We start from the raw sequence: 15,161 nt of genomic DNA on the forward strand, positions 1-15,161 counted from the left end.
CTATAATACCTGACTCCACCAAGTTTTATGAAATTAATCTTTTTTTCTCACCTTAGTTTTTACGTTAACTGTCATCCAGGCAAACGGCATACCCCTGCCTCAGCTCCCATTTTGCCAAGATGAATAAATAAGAAGCCAAGTTTGTGAACTTTTGGAGCAAATTAAATTTTGTGGTGCAGAACATCACTATCAAACAAACCTAATGTGTGTGTGTGTGTGTGTGTGTGTGTGTGTGTGTGTGTGTGTGAAAGAGAGGTAGGGAGAGTGAGAGTGTAAGCAAACAACTACAACAAGTTCACAAAGTCAGCCTCTATCAACTGAAGTTTTGATCAGATAAAAATTGTTAGAGAGCAAATACAAATATCAAACTTTTCTCTCTGGATCCCAACCTTTTATCTGATGCACAGGTAGGCATTATCAGATCAACTCAAGGTGGTGGCACCTTCGTTGACACCACCTGTCATGTTCCAAACATTCTAATCAATAATAAACTGGGTGTCATTCACTACTCCTAAGTGGATAAAGATTAATTTGGGACAATCGTCTCCTCATACAATGTTGAGGTTGGCTTGATCAAATCTGTATTTGTACTACAACCACTTGGGACTAATAGAAGCTGGGTGTTTATGTATTACAACGTGACAATTTATCCATTTATTTGAGCTATCTACTGTACCACTGTGCAACTGAGAAGGTGTTTTTATCAAAACCTTGGAAACTAAGCTCCCAACTGCTCTGAATGTGTGTCCACGACTTCCAGATGTATCAAACACCAAGGTCAACTTCCTGTGTGTGTACATCTAAAAATCCCACCAGATTAATTCTTTACAGGATTCTTATTCTTCTTATTTTGACCACTATTTTGGTATTTCAAGTATTTAATCATTAAATCATTTTAGTCATCCATTCGAAATTATCATAGTTTTTTTTATATTTCCACTTCTAACTGGTAATTATTCTATTTAACCATCTATTTAAATGGCCATTTGAACGATCTATTATGTACAGAGAACTATTTAAGCCTTCAATTTATTTACTTTATGCTAAATATTTGTATGATTTATCCTTCTGGCCTTTTAACTGTTAGTTTTAGATACTTTTTTGAATCTCACCACTTAAATCTAACACATTTAAATAGCAAACTAAACAAAACAGATGTGTATGTGTGTGTATCGATATAATTACCCTTGCTGGAAAGAAAAATAACAACCAACAACGCTGCAGATTTATGCATCGATATTTTCAAATATTAAATATTCTGACACATAAGGCACAAGTAGTCGCAACCAAATACTAAGTATTAACTGGTATAAATGAATTTGGAATGATTTGTAAGATGTACTCCTCCAGAATAATAGACACCAATAGAATTAAAGTCAGAATATAAATTCACAAATAAGTCCAACACATTCATTAATCTTTTGTTACACCAAAGTCCCGACAAAATGCAGCTCTGAGTTAAGTGGCACTCCTTGGTATGAAGAAGAAAGCAAACAACTGGGAAAAGCAAGAAGGGAACATGGGGCACAAGAGTTGGTGATGACAAGTTCGTATTCTTCCTTTTAGGGCATGCAGTTTGCAAGTGCATTGATTTGGAGAGTGTCTTCTCCCATGATGTACCTCTGGCTTTGTTAGCAGTGGCTGGAAGTGTTTTCTCTCCTTTGTTGACTGAAAGAGAGCTGCTCGATGAGGCACGGAGCTAATGAGCAGAGGCTACGCCACAGGAATGCAACTAGGAATGATTAATGCAATCATCAATAACAACAATAAGGATTTCAGGAAGCTTTTCCATGATGTTAGATCATGCCAAATTGTCACTTTGAGAAGTGTCACTCTGTGCAGATGGACAGTGAATGCCCCACTCAGCTGAACTCGACTCCTCTGCGGCCTCGCTCTTTGGAGGCGATTCTGAAGCTTCCTCGTGTTCATGTTCACCGTTAGAGCCACTGTCCTTGCAGGCCAGAAGTCCCATTCCTTGAAGACTGATGGAGGCTCGTTCAATGGAAAGCCACTGAAGCTCTGACTGAGTGAGCTGGACATCCAGCGCCAGAGCCGCTTCTTCCCCTTCCTCAACTGTGGAACCTAGTTCTTCATCCTCGACTCCCTCCACCTCATGCCCCGCCTCTTCCAATGGACTGTGCCCATCCTCCAGCTCAGGGTCATCCGTCAGGGTCACGATTTCTCTCCTGTCAATCTCATTCGTCTCCACCCCGTGAAGAGGATCCAGGCTGTTGAGCAGTGCAGGTGCGTCCTCCCTGCTGACACCATCTGTGCCAAGGTCACTTCCAGCCGTGCGGCATTCCCAAGATGATTCATGTGAACCTCTGCCGTCTGACAGAAGTGGGAGAAGTTAAATGAGATGAGTGGTCATTTCAATTGCTCACTTGATCTGAAGGTGAAGCCCCATCAGAAAACAAACATTTATGCCTTATTTTTCCCCGATTGTGCCATTTTATAAGTCTGATTACTAATGAATACAAAGACAGGTGTTCTGCAATCTTTGTTTTGCAATAAATCATCTCAATACATCGATAACAACTGATATTTACGGCATTACTATTACGCTTATTATTTTCATAACCGAATTTCAAAGTCAGCATTAATAGTCCATCTAAAAACAGAATGATAGTAAACGTAAAAACTTTCCTCTTTTAGCGTTGGACCATTCTACCAATGTAGAAAGTTAATTCAATTACTTATGTGACTGAAGTGCTTCCATGGCAACAGGCTAAATATAGCAACAGTGCCCCAGACAAGGGGACTCAAGACAACTGTGATGCCCTGCATCTGAGCAGTAGCAGTGGTTTAACTCTGCTACTTTACCAAAAATATGATCCCACTTTGGGGCTTACTGACCCATATCTGTGGATATGCAGCTAAAAAGGTTAAAGACTGTTCACGGTGTCCCAACCGCCTTTTACCTACACACGTATACACACACACACACACACACACACAGAAATTTGCAAGAAGAAAGCAACATTACTGAAAGTGGTATCCATATTTATGACTGCTCCCATCCCCCACCGCTTTTCAAAGAGAACATGGCAGAAGTTTCTGAATGTCAGTGGGTGAGAATTTGTTTCACATTTCCAAAATGCCATGGCATTTGGGCAGCTTGCACCAATGAGAAGCAGAGAGCAGTGGAGGCGGCAAAGGAAAGGACTTGGGTTAAACATGGAAGATACTGTAGAAGGGAGTGTTACGCACATGGTGGCTAATTACAGTGTTTATGCCGTAAGCTGTGGGGATTGTCATCAATGACTGAATAAGCCAGCCACACACAAGTACACGCTCACCTTTGGATGGTTGCACTCTGGGTTGTTTGTTTGGCTGAGATGTGACACGTGTTGGATGAAGCTCTGGCTGAAGATTTTCATTCAGTGTGATATTGTCTCGTGTTCCTGGGAGAGAACCAAGAAAGAAAGCCCAATGTTACTTTCATGTGAAAATGATGGCAACAAATAAAGAAGGAGGTGAGAAGAGTGCCTTTTTGAAATAGATGGAACACACAGCATACAAACATACACTCACGTATGCGATGCAGTGCTCACAGGAAGAGGATTGAGCTCTCTGTCATCTGTCTTCATTAGTGATGGCTGCACGCCTCTTAGGCTGACACCATATGCTACTCATAGGAGACTGTGCACTATAAACCAGACGTCACAAATATACACACCATGGTATATGCACATAGACACACGTTTTGCCTTTCAGAGAAACTCTGAATAGGCAAAACTTGGCATGTGTCTCCGATTATTCAAGTGTGTGGCACAAAAACAAACAGGTGAGTGAAAAAATGGATGCCTGGATGATATGATGCATGAGAATGGTAAACCAGGACCACATTGTTATGGATGCTCATTGTTCAAGGACGTGAAAACAGGAAGTGTGTGGGAGGTTGAGGCTGGAGACTTTCCGAGGCTTCGACATACCAGTTGGGTGAATCCAGAGATACAAAAAAAAGTTTTCTAAAAAGTTAACTACACAAGGTTTTCCGGCTTAAGTAAAAAAAAAAAAAAAAACGTTACTTTTCAAACATTGATTATTGAAGCGGCATCTTGTTCAATGTCTGTGTGAAATGCTTTATTATTGATTCTGTCCCTTCAACGCATCATAGCCATCAAGCACAGTCTAATCTGATTGGTCAGTGGATTGCATGAGAGGCGCCAAAGTAGCCACTAGGCATAGTTGTGTGAATATGTAACGTACAAAAAGCATGGTCTACAGAAATAAAGCGATTATAGCAGTTTAGCAGCATCATCTTCTTTGGGAGAGAATAATTCCATTATCTGGGGACTTTGGGCTTTGTAATCCAGAATGAAAGAAAGATAACCAAAAAACATAAAAAATATGACCTATACAGGTCCAGAGTGAAGATGTAGTGACATCCAGCATAATTAACTGCAAACTGCAACCAACTGAATACTTTCCTCAACATTTGCAAACAACATTAAAGGTCCACTTTGGAGTCAGTGTTCGGTTGGTCTCTTATGGACTATTCATTCTGAGATCATTAAAATGCATTGATTTAATTAGTTCACTTATTGTGGTTTTGTTATACAGCCTGGCTCTCCAAATGACATTCATTTCAGTCCTGACTGACAGTTCTTAAATAAGCAATCTATTTGATACCTGACAAATTATTTGTCATACGTGGCAATAGTGCATGTGAAGTTGATGTCACGCTTTAGTTAGTTTAGACAGCATGCACTGCAAAAACTATATTCCTGCTTGCTCTGCGGTTATCGTGTGAATGCAAGAAACTCTGAATTTCCTTACAAAATGGCGGCCATGCTCCAGCATGCAACACAGCATGACATACCCTCTCAAATGCAAATTTAAAAAAGAAAAGAAAAATTCCAACTGTTTTCAAATAAAGCCATAACAGAAATTGTGTTCTATGTCTTGTAACAGTGTTCACAGCAACTCAGTACGAACACAGACCAACACAGTCTCCCAGAAGTTTCGGGAAATTGTCACAAAAGAAAACTATTCCTTCATGCGCTGTACATAGACATAGACACAAACTTCTCTGTTTTTGAGTGCAAGAGGAAATAAAAAATGTGCACATGGAAACAGCACAGAGGCACACTGTCTGAGGGCACTTGGTGAAACTGCTGCCAAAGGAGTGTCGATAACATTTAACAGGCAAAAGTAAAAACTGCATTTGGAGGTTGGAGGGCTTTGATGGTCAAACTACAAAAGACAGGCAAGCATAAAGTCTGAGTCTGACTCCCCTCCCACTGAGCCATTTCTAAAACCTAAAGTAGGTTTAGGGAAAAAAAAAAAAATTCATGTTGGAGAATCATTCCACACCGATCAATTTTACCTTTCCTTAAATTCCGTCATTAAGCTCAGATATTGATCTCATAACTGGTGGTTCTGCAGCACATTCATTGGTACATTTTTAGTGAGGGGCTTCAAAGGAGTCCAGACTGCCCCTTTAAGCTATTAATAAGGCAGACCTTGTTATTACACATACAGAGCAAGGCTTTGACTGAGCACAGCAGTTGTGCCTCTAGGAGGTAGGCAGCACCCAGTAGGAGGAGGAGGAGGCACCTTACTGGCATTTGCCTATCCAGCCAACTAACTGAAGACACACTGCATATGCGCGCATACACTTATCCGGCTCTGCTGAGAAACTAATTCTACATTATGTGAAACCACAATATAACAGATCATAAACTACGTAACAGAAATATGGAGACAAAAGGAAAAGCAACGGACATATCTGTCAATCTTTCTCACAGTAATAGATCTACACGGGAAGGCAGAGCTGTCCATCTCCAGGGTGAAATGTCTTCCTCTTAACTGGAAAAAGTCTGTCAATATCCTAAAACAGAGCTATAATGGTGCAGTCTGTATTCACCTTTTTCTTTTCAATTGGTGATGCACACTGACAGGTCTTCACTTGCAATGTTACATTTCAGCTTGCACTCGCACATCATGGAGATGAACTGAGAGATCTATCCATCTTAACTTTATCTGACTCACTGCATCGATGGCATTGTTAGTGTGTTTGGCTCTCTCTCATCCGAAGACAATGTAGTCGCCTCTGCTTTTTTCCAGGCTTCAGGTATGCAGCCAAGGCCCTCCATGCTATGCTGTTTGCCTTTAATATATATCAGCCCAACTTCCTATCACATCAAGGCCACAGACATTCACATCTCTCTCTATTTCTCTGTCTTCCTAACTGTGGTGGACAGTGTGGTCGTCAGGCATTCTGGTCCCTCGCCTACAAATTCCCTAATAACGGCACATTCCCCTAAATGTGTTTGTAATGTGGGCAATCATTTTCAGTAATGGATGCTTGTCAGTTTTATGGCGGAGAGAATGACGGTCTCATGACAGGGCACCTCCATTCAGCCACAGCCCCTCCACCATCAGTGCTGTTCATAGACGGCACAACATCGCCCTCCAGTGGAGAAAAGGGGGAATTATTGTGAATGGCTTTGTCTCCCGTTTTACAGACTGCCAATTTAATTTGGGACGCTACTTTGATTCCATTTGGTAGATTGTTTGTGTTTTGCATTTTTTTGTTTTCGTTTACCGAAGGGGAACAGCTAGCAGCTGTGTCTTCTCACAAAACGTGACAGCTTCTATGAAAGTCTTTTCATGTCAGCAAAAGTATGCTTTACAAATATAAATCAGCAATAATAAAGGTAGAAAAACTTGAATACAGTTTATGTGCTGGATACTGAACTGTGTGTTCTAAATCTGCAGGTATGTCTTCATGTTCCCATTTAAAAACATCCATCCATTTTCTATACTCGCTGAATCCGTCAGTCGGGTCGCGGGCCATTTAAAAACAATTACATGAAATTCACATTTTCCTCTGATTGCCATTTTACTCAATTTCATAAAAACGTGGTTTTGGTTTGAATCAAGGTTGTCGAATCCTGTTCATTTCCTATAACATATACTGTATATAAGAATAAATGTTGAGGGCAGACTTCGATATTCTCACAAGCTTTTCGAATCAAAGTCTTTCGAATGAGAATCTGAATACAAATTTAAAGACTAATATACCACTTTAAAAAATTTAAGTCCTTAAAACAATCCCTCAGTAGTTCTTAAAACATTGACTGGCTCAGGCAGCATGATTCACTCAATTGTATCATGAACAGACACATGAGCTGGTGGTCAATGGAGTCGACACATTGTAAAAGGTGGGCATGAGGTGGCATGTTTTCTGGGCATCTGCCCAGATTTGTCCTGGCATGACATAGTGGAGGGCATGGATGGGCTAAGTGGGGCAGAAGGAATACATACTCCCAATTCCCACCGATACGTGGTAGGTCAAGCCTGAGATGCAGCCAGAGAGGAGAGAGAGACACACACTGTTATGAATACAAAATCTCATTATTATGTTAAGATTCTAAAAAAGAAAGGAAGAGGGATACAACAGGCTAAGCAAAGTATTCACCTGTAAATGCAGGGCATGCACAATATCAGGGAAATTCATTTGACAGTTACATAACATTTGCTGCTTTCACACAATTACTCAGTGACATTTGCTCGCCTATTACCCTGAACTTAAAAGATAGAGATTCTGACAAAAAAAAAAAAGATTTGGGAATCTGTGATCACTATCAACTGAAAAACTGTCACACTTTTTTTTTATTTTTTTTTTAAGTCCCCCGAGTTTGAAAATATCTCATTCAATGAGCCGTTCAGATTTGAAGGGATTTCTACATCACTCCCATCTCAGAGTAGAAATGAAAATTTCAACTTCAAATCATGCTGAACTCAGAAGAGGGAAGTTAAAACTCTTTCTTTCTTTTCTTTCTTTCTTTTTGCTTTTGCACTAAACATCAAATCTCACCAGCAGCAATAGAGTTGGCTGAAAGAAGAAATGAGCAAACAACGTTCTGTCTGTACTTCATTTTATATCTTAAATCCCAAACAGGTCTCAGAGGACAAGCACAACAGTGAAGCCCATGGGCTTATTGAGTCAATATGCAACAGAGGAAGAAGAATGTAATTTTTGCCTGCTGAATTAATGAGCCAGCTGACTGTTACTTTGCTCAAGCCTTTTTATCGGTGATGCAGTGTTTTCTGAACCCGAGCCAGTTCAACTCAAGTGGAGTCAAGTGGCTCACTTTGTGGCCTTAAACAGTCTGTGATTAACAGAGCTTCAAATGGAAAACTGGTGAAGAAAGACAGAGCAGTTGGACTGTACCTCAGGGCCATTTTGACCACAGACGTGACATTTAGACCATAGGAAACTGTGATAACTTGTGAAAGAAAAAGGGATAACAGGTTTCATTTAGCCATCACAACTGAACCGAAAGCCCACCCTTAAACGAAGCAAACATCAATTCTAACTTAATCTAAGACTTAATGTTGAACCTACAAAAAAGCTGTCTCTTCCCACGTGGAGCATGATCCTGTGGGTTAGTTGATATGGGTTCAAGTGAGGTCAGAGGAAAAGTCTCCATTGGGTGTGCGTGCACATGACACACACAGTCACACATTCATGTTTACTTATGGTGTGGTACGGATTACACGTTCTTAGATGGGGCCCTCTACAGCTGTGTGAATAAAAACAGGCCGCTAACAGTAGACACGGATGTTGAAACTCGCGTATTTCTTTTATCAAACATTAGTAAACTATTGATCATGGTTGGTCATTTGTTGGTTTAACAAAGTTTAATACAAAGTGCAGCCATAAAACTTACAACTTTGCATTCATTTTACAATAAGAATTCAAATTAGCAACAGGAACTAATGATCTAATCTATGAACAACTGTACAGTTCCAGATAATAGACTGTTTCATGGTCGAATTGTTTTTAAGACCTTGGTCAGTGGAGAAATGGGGTACACTTCATATGCTTTTTTAAGTTTGTTTGTTTAGTTTTTTTTAGACCCACCTGGTAGACTCCATAATCCCGACACCTCCAAGGTCTTAAGCTTTCTTTCCAAATCTGCAACGCGGTTTCCCAGGATCCTGCAGACCAGATAAGAGGGGCCAGGTTTCATCATACTGATGTCTCTGTGTCTGAATTTGTATTCTACAGTTCAGTGTTTGTTTTTAAGGAGGAGGATTCATAGACAAACATAAGTGTCAGGTGGTTGAAGTTAAGAGTACAGCTTATGGAAACGTTTCTGTAGTCAGTAGAGGAGTGGGTGGGGCTCCTCTACCATCATTATTATACCCTCTTATTACCTATTGGTGTGCCTCTGGTGCTGGATGACGAGATTCTTCTCATGGATGGTCTCCAGCAGGGCTGTGGCCAAGGACTTGAGGTCAGAGATGGACTGAGGAGTGGCTGGCAAGCTGCAGCGCTGCTCCTCCAGGAGCATTTCCTGGACTGAAAAGGAAAGGAGAAGATGAATGTGCTTCTGTGTGTAAGGTTGAAACAATGGAAGGAGAAGTTCAAAAAAGAGAAAGTGCAAAAGCTTTGGGGCTGACCCTCAAACTGCCAATAATGCACTAACGAACATTTTAAAAACGGGTAAAAATAGAACAGGGAGACAGAACGAGAGAAGGGAAAACAGCAGGACAAGAACAAGACAGAGATGGAGCGTTAGAAACAGCTGTCTGCTATGTGACACTCTTCTAACTTTAACTCCAGAGCCCGCTGTGCTGCTTCTTCCAACAGCTGCCAGTCATCATGGCAGCCTCATTTCCCTGCTCTACCACTCAGAATACAATTAAAAAACTCGGCTGGTGTCCGGGAGCTGACTTGGATTGGCAAAAAGAAAGTTATCGGAAATACCAAGTAAGTCATGGCTGGATACACAGTGACTTGTTTTACTAAGAAGTTTGAGGAGTTTCTGTGATAAGAAATTATTTGAAAGGAGAAAAAAAAAGAAGTGTCACACTAGGTTTGACAGGCTTTCTACAATTTCCAACTGCTCTGACATCCATGTCTGAGTGAGCTCCACAGTTTGTGTTACCACCTTGTTTAGCTGATAGCACTCCAGTAAGGGGACTGTTGTTTGATTTCCCATATGTGCTGGAGTTTTTCCTCCTCTCAAGGGCTGTCTGTGGAGAATGAAAACAAGGGAATGAAGCTCATCCTGCTGGGCTTGTTGAAGGCTCCGAAAGGAAGCAGCTAGTTTTGCAAAAATCTTTGAGAAGTAACCCAAACTTGGTCAGGACTCACAGAGTCTCAAGACAGTTTTTACAACAGTCACGTGAACAGAGGCATTCGATCTCTACCTTGTACTTCATTATGTTCGATTTCAGCAAGTTCACCTCCTCCTGCAGTTGGCTGAAACGGTCATGCAAGTATCTACAGGGAAAATGATGAAAAATACAATCAGTGGGAGCACAGATGACAGCATGCACATTCCATGCAAGGCGTGACGGTGTGACACAAGGAAAAGCTGGAGTTCAGGTCGTGTGAGCAAGTGTGAACGCTGTCATCTGAACCTTGTGCGCACCAAACATTTACTTATTCAAACTCGATAATCTTTGAGCCGCCATTTATAGCGATGTAGAGAAATACAAATCACAAGACAAATATAAAACAACACGGTAAAGGAAACATTCAATAAAAGCGAAAACGTGACTAAAAAACAATAAAAGACACAAGTCGATCAATTCAGTAAGACGCAAGCAATACAAGAGGTGAGAAAAACAAAAACTACCTTCAATAAAACAATTTCAGACAGTCACAAAATGACAATAAATCTAAAATAACAAAGGGTTATCAAGAAAATCATTTTCAATGTTGTGAGGAGTTTCACAAGATCGAAGCATAAAATTTCAAAGTGAAGTCATACAGTCAAGCACCAATGAGGTAAAGACAAATGACTGCAAGTCTAGACTATTATAACTTCAAAAGTTTTTTTTTTTTTTAAAAACCATTAAACACAGATTAAACTCGCCTCTCACGAGGACTGCCAAGCGAAAGGAACGTTAGGAGTATTCTCTCTTGCACAGAAGGAGTAAATTAGAGTTCCAAACCTCTGCGATGGCTGATTAATGGTAACTCAAATTAGAGCCCACATCAAAGTTTGAGCAACAGGCAGATCTGTGTGAATCAGACCTTTGGGCAGCAAAGAAAAGTCGATTGAGGGCTACCAAGAAGAAGAGAATCCATTGAGCCATGAAACACTGTAAATCAATGTTAGACCAGCACAAAACCAGGGTCAGATTTCTGATTCCAGCTGCCACACATGTCTGTGTGATAAGGAGAAGTTGAAATGATGTTTTGCACTGTGAAGCACGGAGGAAGTGGCGTGATGGCGTGGGGGCTTGGTGCTGGCATTGGTGAAGACTTATTCAGAATTCAGGACAACACTTTAACCAGCACGTGAGCAGTTGGAAAATGATTCCACATGACAACATCGTGTAGCAGGTGGGAAGGATTCCAAGATTTTTTCACAGCTGTCATCAAAGCAAAAGCCTTTAAATATCCAAACTTTGACACACAGCCAGTTTGTTTTAGTTATTTTTACATCTTGAAGAGCAACATTGATCAGAATGTGTTACATGTTCTACAATGTAAAAGAATAAAATAAATAATGAAAAATCCTTGATTGAGTAGGTGTGTTCAAACCTTTGCCTGGTACTCTGTAACTGCTAATTAAATAAAATGTACAGTAAAATTCAGGGGAACTTGCAAAAGATAAAAACACACGGTTTCCCTAGAAGTTATCGTTTAGCGAGGTAAAAGCAGATCATGTTCGAAATATTAGTCTGATAACAGAGAGTGTTTGAACCAGATGTCTTACGCTCACCTGTTTTCCATGCAGAGGGCATCGACATCAATGATGCGCTTCTCATTATTCCCCAAAATGTGGTTGATCTCAAGGTTTAGTCTGTCGGCCTTCTCCCTGAACACGTTGCGCTCCGCCTTCATGTCCTGCAGCTCGTCTGTCAGCGCCTTTATGGTGTGCTCCATCTCTTCCATCTAGGAAAAGGTGCCCAGACAAAATCTTTGGAAGGGAAAACTCCGATGGGGTCAAGTGACAAGAGATACTTCAAAGCCTTGGTCATTAAACTATAGTCTGCTGAGAGTGCATTGATAGTTTTAAGCATTCAGCAACTTAGGAGCTGCCCATTGTGAAAGCCTGTCTTTTGTGTTCAGTGACTTCAGCTATAACAGAAGTTGAAGGTGGAGGAAGACATTTTCATTCGAGGCACGATTTGTCATATTCAGAAAATATCAAGCCCACAAGCTATCCATTCTGAGTTTGAAATTGTGTTTGTACGAAGCGTTGATACATGCAAAAACAACTCTCAGTTTTCTTTCCCAACTTTCAGTGGTTAGAAATGGTAAAACATGATCATATTGCATTGTGATCTCTAAGCAAACAAAAAGCAATATGTATTTCAAACCTGATGCAAAATGCAAACTACAGTGTGACTTTGTATTAGGACATATTATAATGAATTCATTTCTGTATCATGAGCTTCTCTTTTATCAGGTAGTTACAGCAACTATGCAACTACAGGAGCTAAAAGTTTGCTCTGCACTCATATTGAAAGTACAGCCACTTTTAAAGAAATCTCCAGAATGTAAAAGATTAGGGAAATTGACAATTTTCACCTTATTTTAGTTTATTTATGTATTCTAATTACAGTACATGTACTCGTTTTTAAACTAGGTTTTGAAAAGTGTTTCACAAAGAACTTTTATAGTGAGTGTAATCATTATTATTAACAGTCATTTGCTCTTCAAAGTTGTGTAGCAGGACTGTTATGGTCGAATGGATGTGATGAGTGGTTTAGAAAAAAAAAAAAAGAAAAAAAAAAGACAACCAGAACAAGAAAATGAGGCCAGAAAATAAATAAACACAATAACAGAAGAAAAAAAAAACTGAAATAGAGGATTCACTACAACTGCCTGGTTTGTAGCACTGTTAAAGTGTGTAATGCATTAACCTGTAGCCCCGCTCTCTCCAGCTGGCAAACCAGATCCTCGCGCTCATGCGCAGGGAAGTGGCGCACCCCCACCTCTTCATCCCCCAGCCTCTGTCGAGTAATGGTCATCCTCAGCAGCTGCAGAAATAACACAATCAGTTCACTGTTTCTGTCACACACGTGGACTCGATTCAATGTCAAAAAATAATTCATGATATGAAGTATGTGTAACTGTGTACAAGTGCTGTCGACAACACCTTGTTATCTCCCTGAGCCTCTGTCAGCCTCTGAGAGAGGTCTTTCACCTCCTCAGTGAGCTGTTTCGCTCGCTCCCTCGAGTCCCTCAACAGCTGAGCCAGGTTCACCTGAATGAGAGAAGAACAGTGCACGGATAAAGGGCCAACTGATTAGTCACGGGGGAGATTAAAATGAAATCCACCAATAAATCTCACTGAGTCAGGGCTCCATCTCTTTCTCCATCAGGCCCAGCAAGAAGTGTTTGCTTAACGTGTCAACTGTTCATTTGGGGTTGTCACAATGTCCTTAAAAGCACCAAAAAGCAGTCGTACAGGATGCCTCCAACATATAGACTCATCCTTGTTTTTCTTATTACCAAAAGTGAGTAGTATTGTCCTCAAATTAGCCTAATTATAACAATTTTACACAAAGAAGCCAAACACTTTGTGGTAAGATGGGATACCAAAAATAAACCAACAACTTACTTGATTGCGTTTTTCTGGTGGTAAAGAGGGATCACCGTCCTAAAACATGAAAAGAAATACATACATAATATACATTTTATTATCAAATGCATCTGCCAAACACTAGTTTCGGCATCAGAGTACAAATAGCATAAATTAATACCTTTAAAAAACAATTCAAACATTTTTTACTTGATTTTTTTGGTGCCTGGAAATATATATAACTGAGAGCGCCATTTTGAGGGTTTGAACGACTTACGATGAGTTCCCTGTACTTCTTCTTGAGTCCCTGGTGGCGCTCTCGCAGCTGATTAGCCATCAGTTTGTATTGGTCTCGCTCCTGCTGACAGGTATCCAGCTCTTTGGACAAGATGAGCAGTGCCTCTTTCTTACTCTCCAGCTTGCGTTTGCACACCAGAAACTGCAGCAAATGCACAAAGAACAGAATGGTGGCATTGTAACATTCAGTGTTGTGGATAGAGTTGTGCAGGTTGTGCTGCTTGCTGCCCTAATTCCAGGTGCACAGGATATGCAGTGAAAATTGCAACAGATTATGTGAACTTGGTCTGAACTTTGAGCTTCCCGACGGACCAGTGCTGGAACTGGTCAGATGACTTCAATGTCCCAGTGTTGCCAACCCTGACTAGTTCCTTACAGATGGAGAAATGCACAATGGAAGGAAGAGTTTGTCATTTAGATAAGAAAGTGAAAAACGGTGCAAGCCTTGATATCCATCTCATAACCAAATCAAGCAGCAGCTGGAGCTGATTGTGCAAAAGAAAACTTGTATTTATTGTAGAGCCTGTGTAGCACTGCAATGTTATTTCCTTGTAATGTATTATGATTTTTTTCTATTTTTCAGTCATGAAAATAGAAAAAAAAATCATCTCTTCCAATGCCTGTTTAGTCTCTTGATATCATTGTTGAGCTTCTACGCATAAGAATGGCTGTTTTCGTGACACTTTCTATATCTAATGCGAATCACATAAGCTTGTTAAATCCAGAATTATCATCAATTTACAATTACAGCCGACCACAATGTTTACTCAGAGGCTTAAACGAATATATTCTAATAACAAGTAATTGTGGGCCCACAGGTGTCAGAACCACTACAATGCCGACCCGTGACAGGCGCCTTCATATGATGTTGGTCCACATGTTGGTTATGGTCTTAAACCATAACAGCGGAGATGAGGTGATGACCAAAGAGGCTGGGATCAATGTGCCACCCGACAGTTCGTCCGTCTGAAGTCAAAACGCCGACGCTCGTTCCATATGGACCGGCGGAACATCTGTTAAATCCGTCCGCCGCGGCAGCAGCGGTTCACGGTCTCGGTCTTTCACTTACCTCGCTAACTAGTCCCTGCCAGTCGCTCTCACTCCTCTTGGAAGACTGCATAATTATAAAAAAAATATGACAGAGATGTCAGGATACAGGCTGAACGTGGCTGCCTCGCCTCCTCCGTTTGTTTATCGTGCGACGTCACTTTTTTCTCCCCTCCCTGATATCACAATAAACAACTTCCGGTTAAGGGGCGAAAATAAAAGTCTCTGGATATAAAGTTTTGACCAATAATTATGACAGTTTAAAAGCATTGCATGAGAAACACAGTCATAGAACAACAGTGAAACTAA

At 40.6% G+C, this 15,161-nt stretch overlaps 1 protein-coding gene across 2 annotated transcripts; it reads right to left on the reverse strand.

The window, feature by feature from the left end:
* Window positions 1–1,082: 1,082 nt before the first annotated feature.
* Window positions 1,083–15,018, reverse strand: ccdc149a (coiled-coil domain containing 149a). 2 transcript variants are annotated; one of them, XM_075451258.1, is made up of 13 exons: window positions 14,875–15,018; window positions 13,786–13,947; window positions 13,548–13,586; window positions 13,083–13,190; window positions 12,847–12,963; window positions 11,700–11,872; window positions 10,174–10,246; window positions 9,912–9,996; window positions 9,175–9,319; window positions 8,879–8,955; window positions 7,276–7,308; window positions 3,300–3,404; window positions 1,083–2,331 (listed from the first exon to the last, which is right to left on the reverse strand). In XM_075451258.1, the coding sequence occupies exons 1-13, from the start codon at window positions 14,923–14,925 to the stop codon at window positions 1,802–1,804; spliced, it is 1,698 nt and encodes a 565-aa protein (XP_075307373.1). In that variant the 5' UTR covers window positions 14,926–15,018; the 3' UTR covers window positions 1,083–1,801. The 2 variants fall into 2 exon arrangements, with proteins under 2 accessions (XP_075307373.1, XP_075307374.1); XM_075451259.1 differs by lacking the exon at window positions 7,276–7,308 and having other exon boundaries at window positions 1,085–2,331.
* Between the last annotated feature and the right edge of the window lie 143 nt (window positions 15,019–15,161).

Source organism: Odontesthes bonariensis, chromosome 19, assembly GCF_027942865.1.
Source record: "Odontesthes bonariensis isolate fOdoBon6 chromosome 19, fOdoBon6.hap1, whole genome shotgun sequence".
Taxonomy (NCBI): Eukaryota; Metazoa; Chordata; class Actinopteri; order Atheriniformes; family Atherinopsidae; genus Odontesthes; species Odontesthes bonariensis.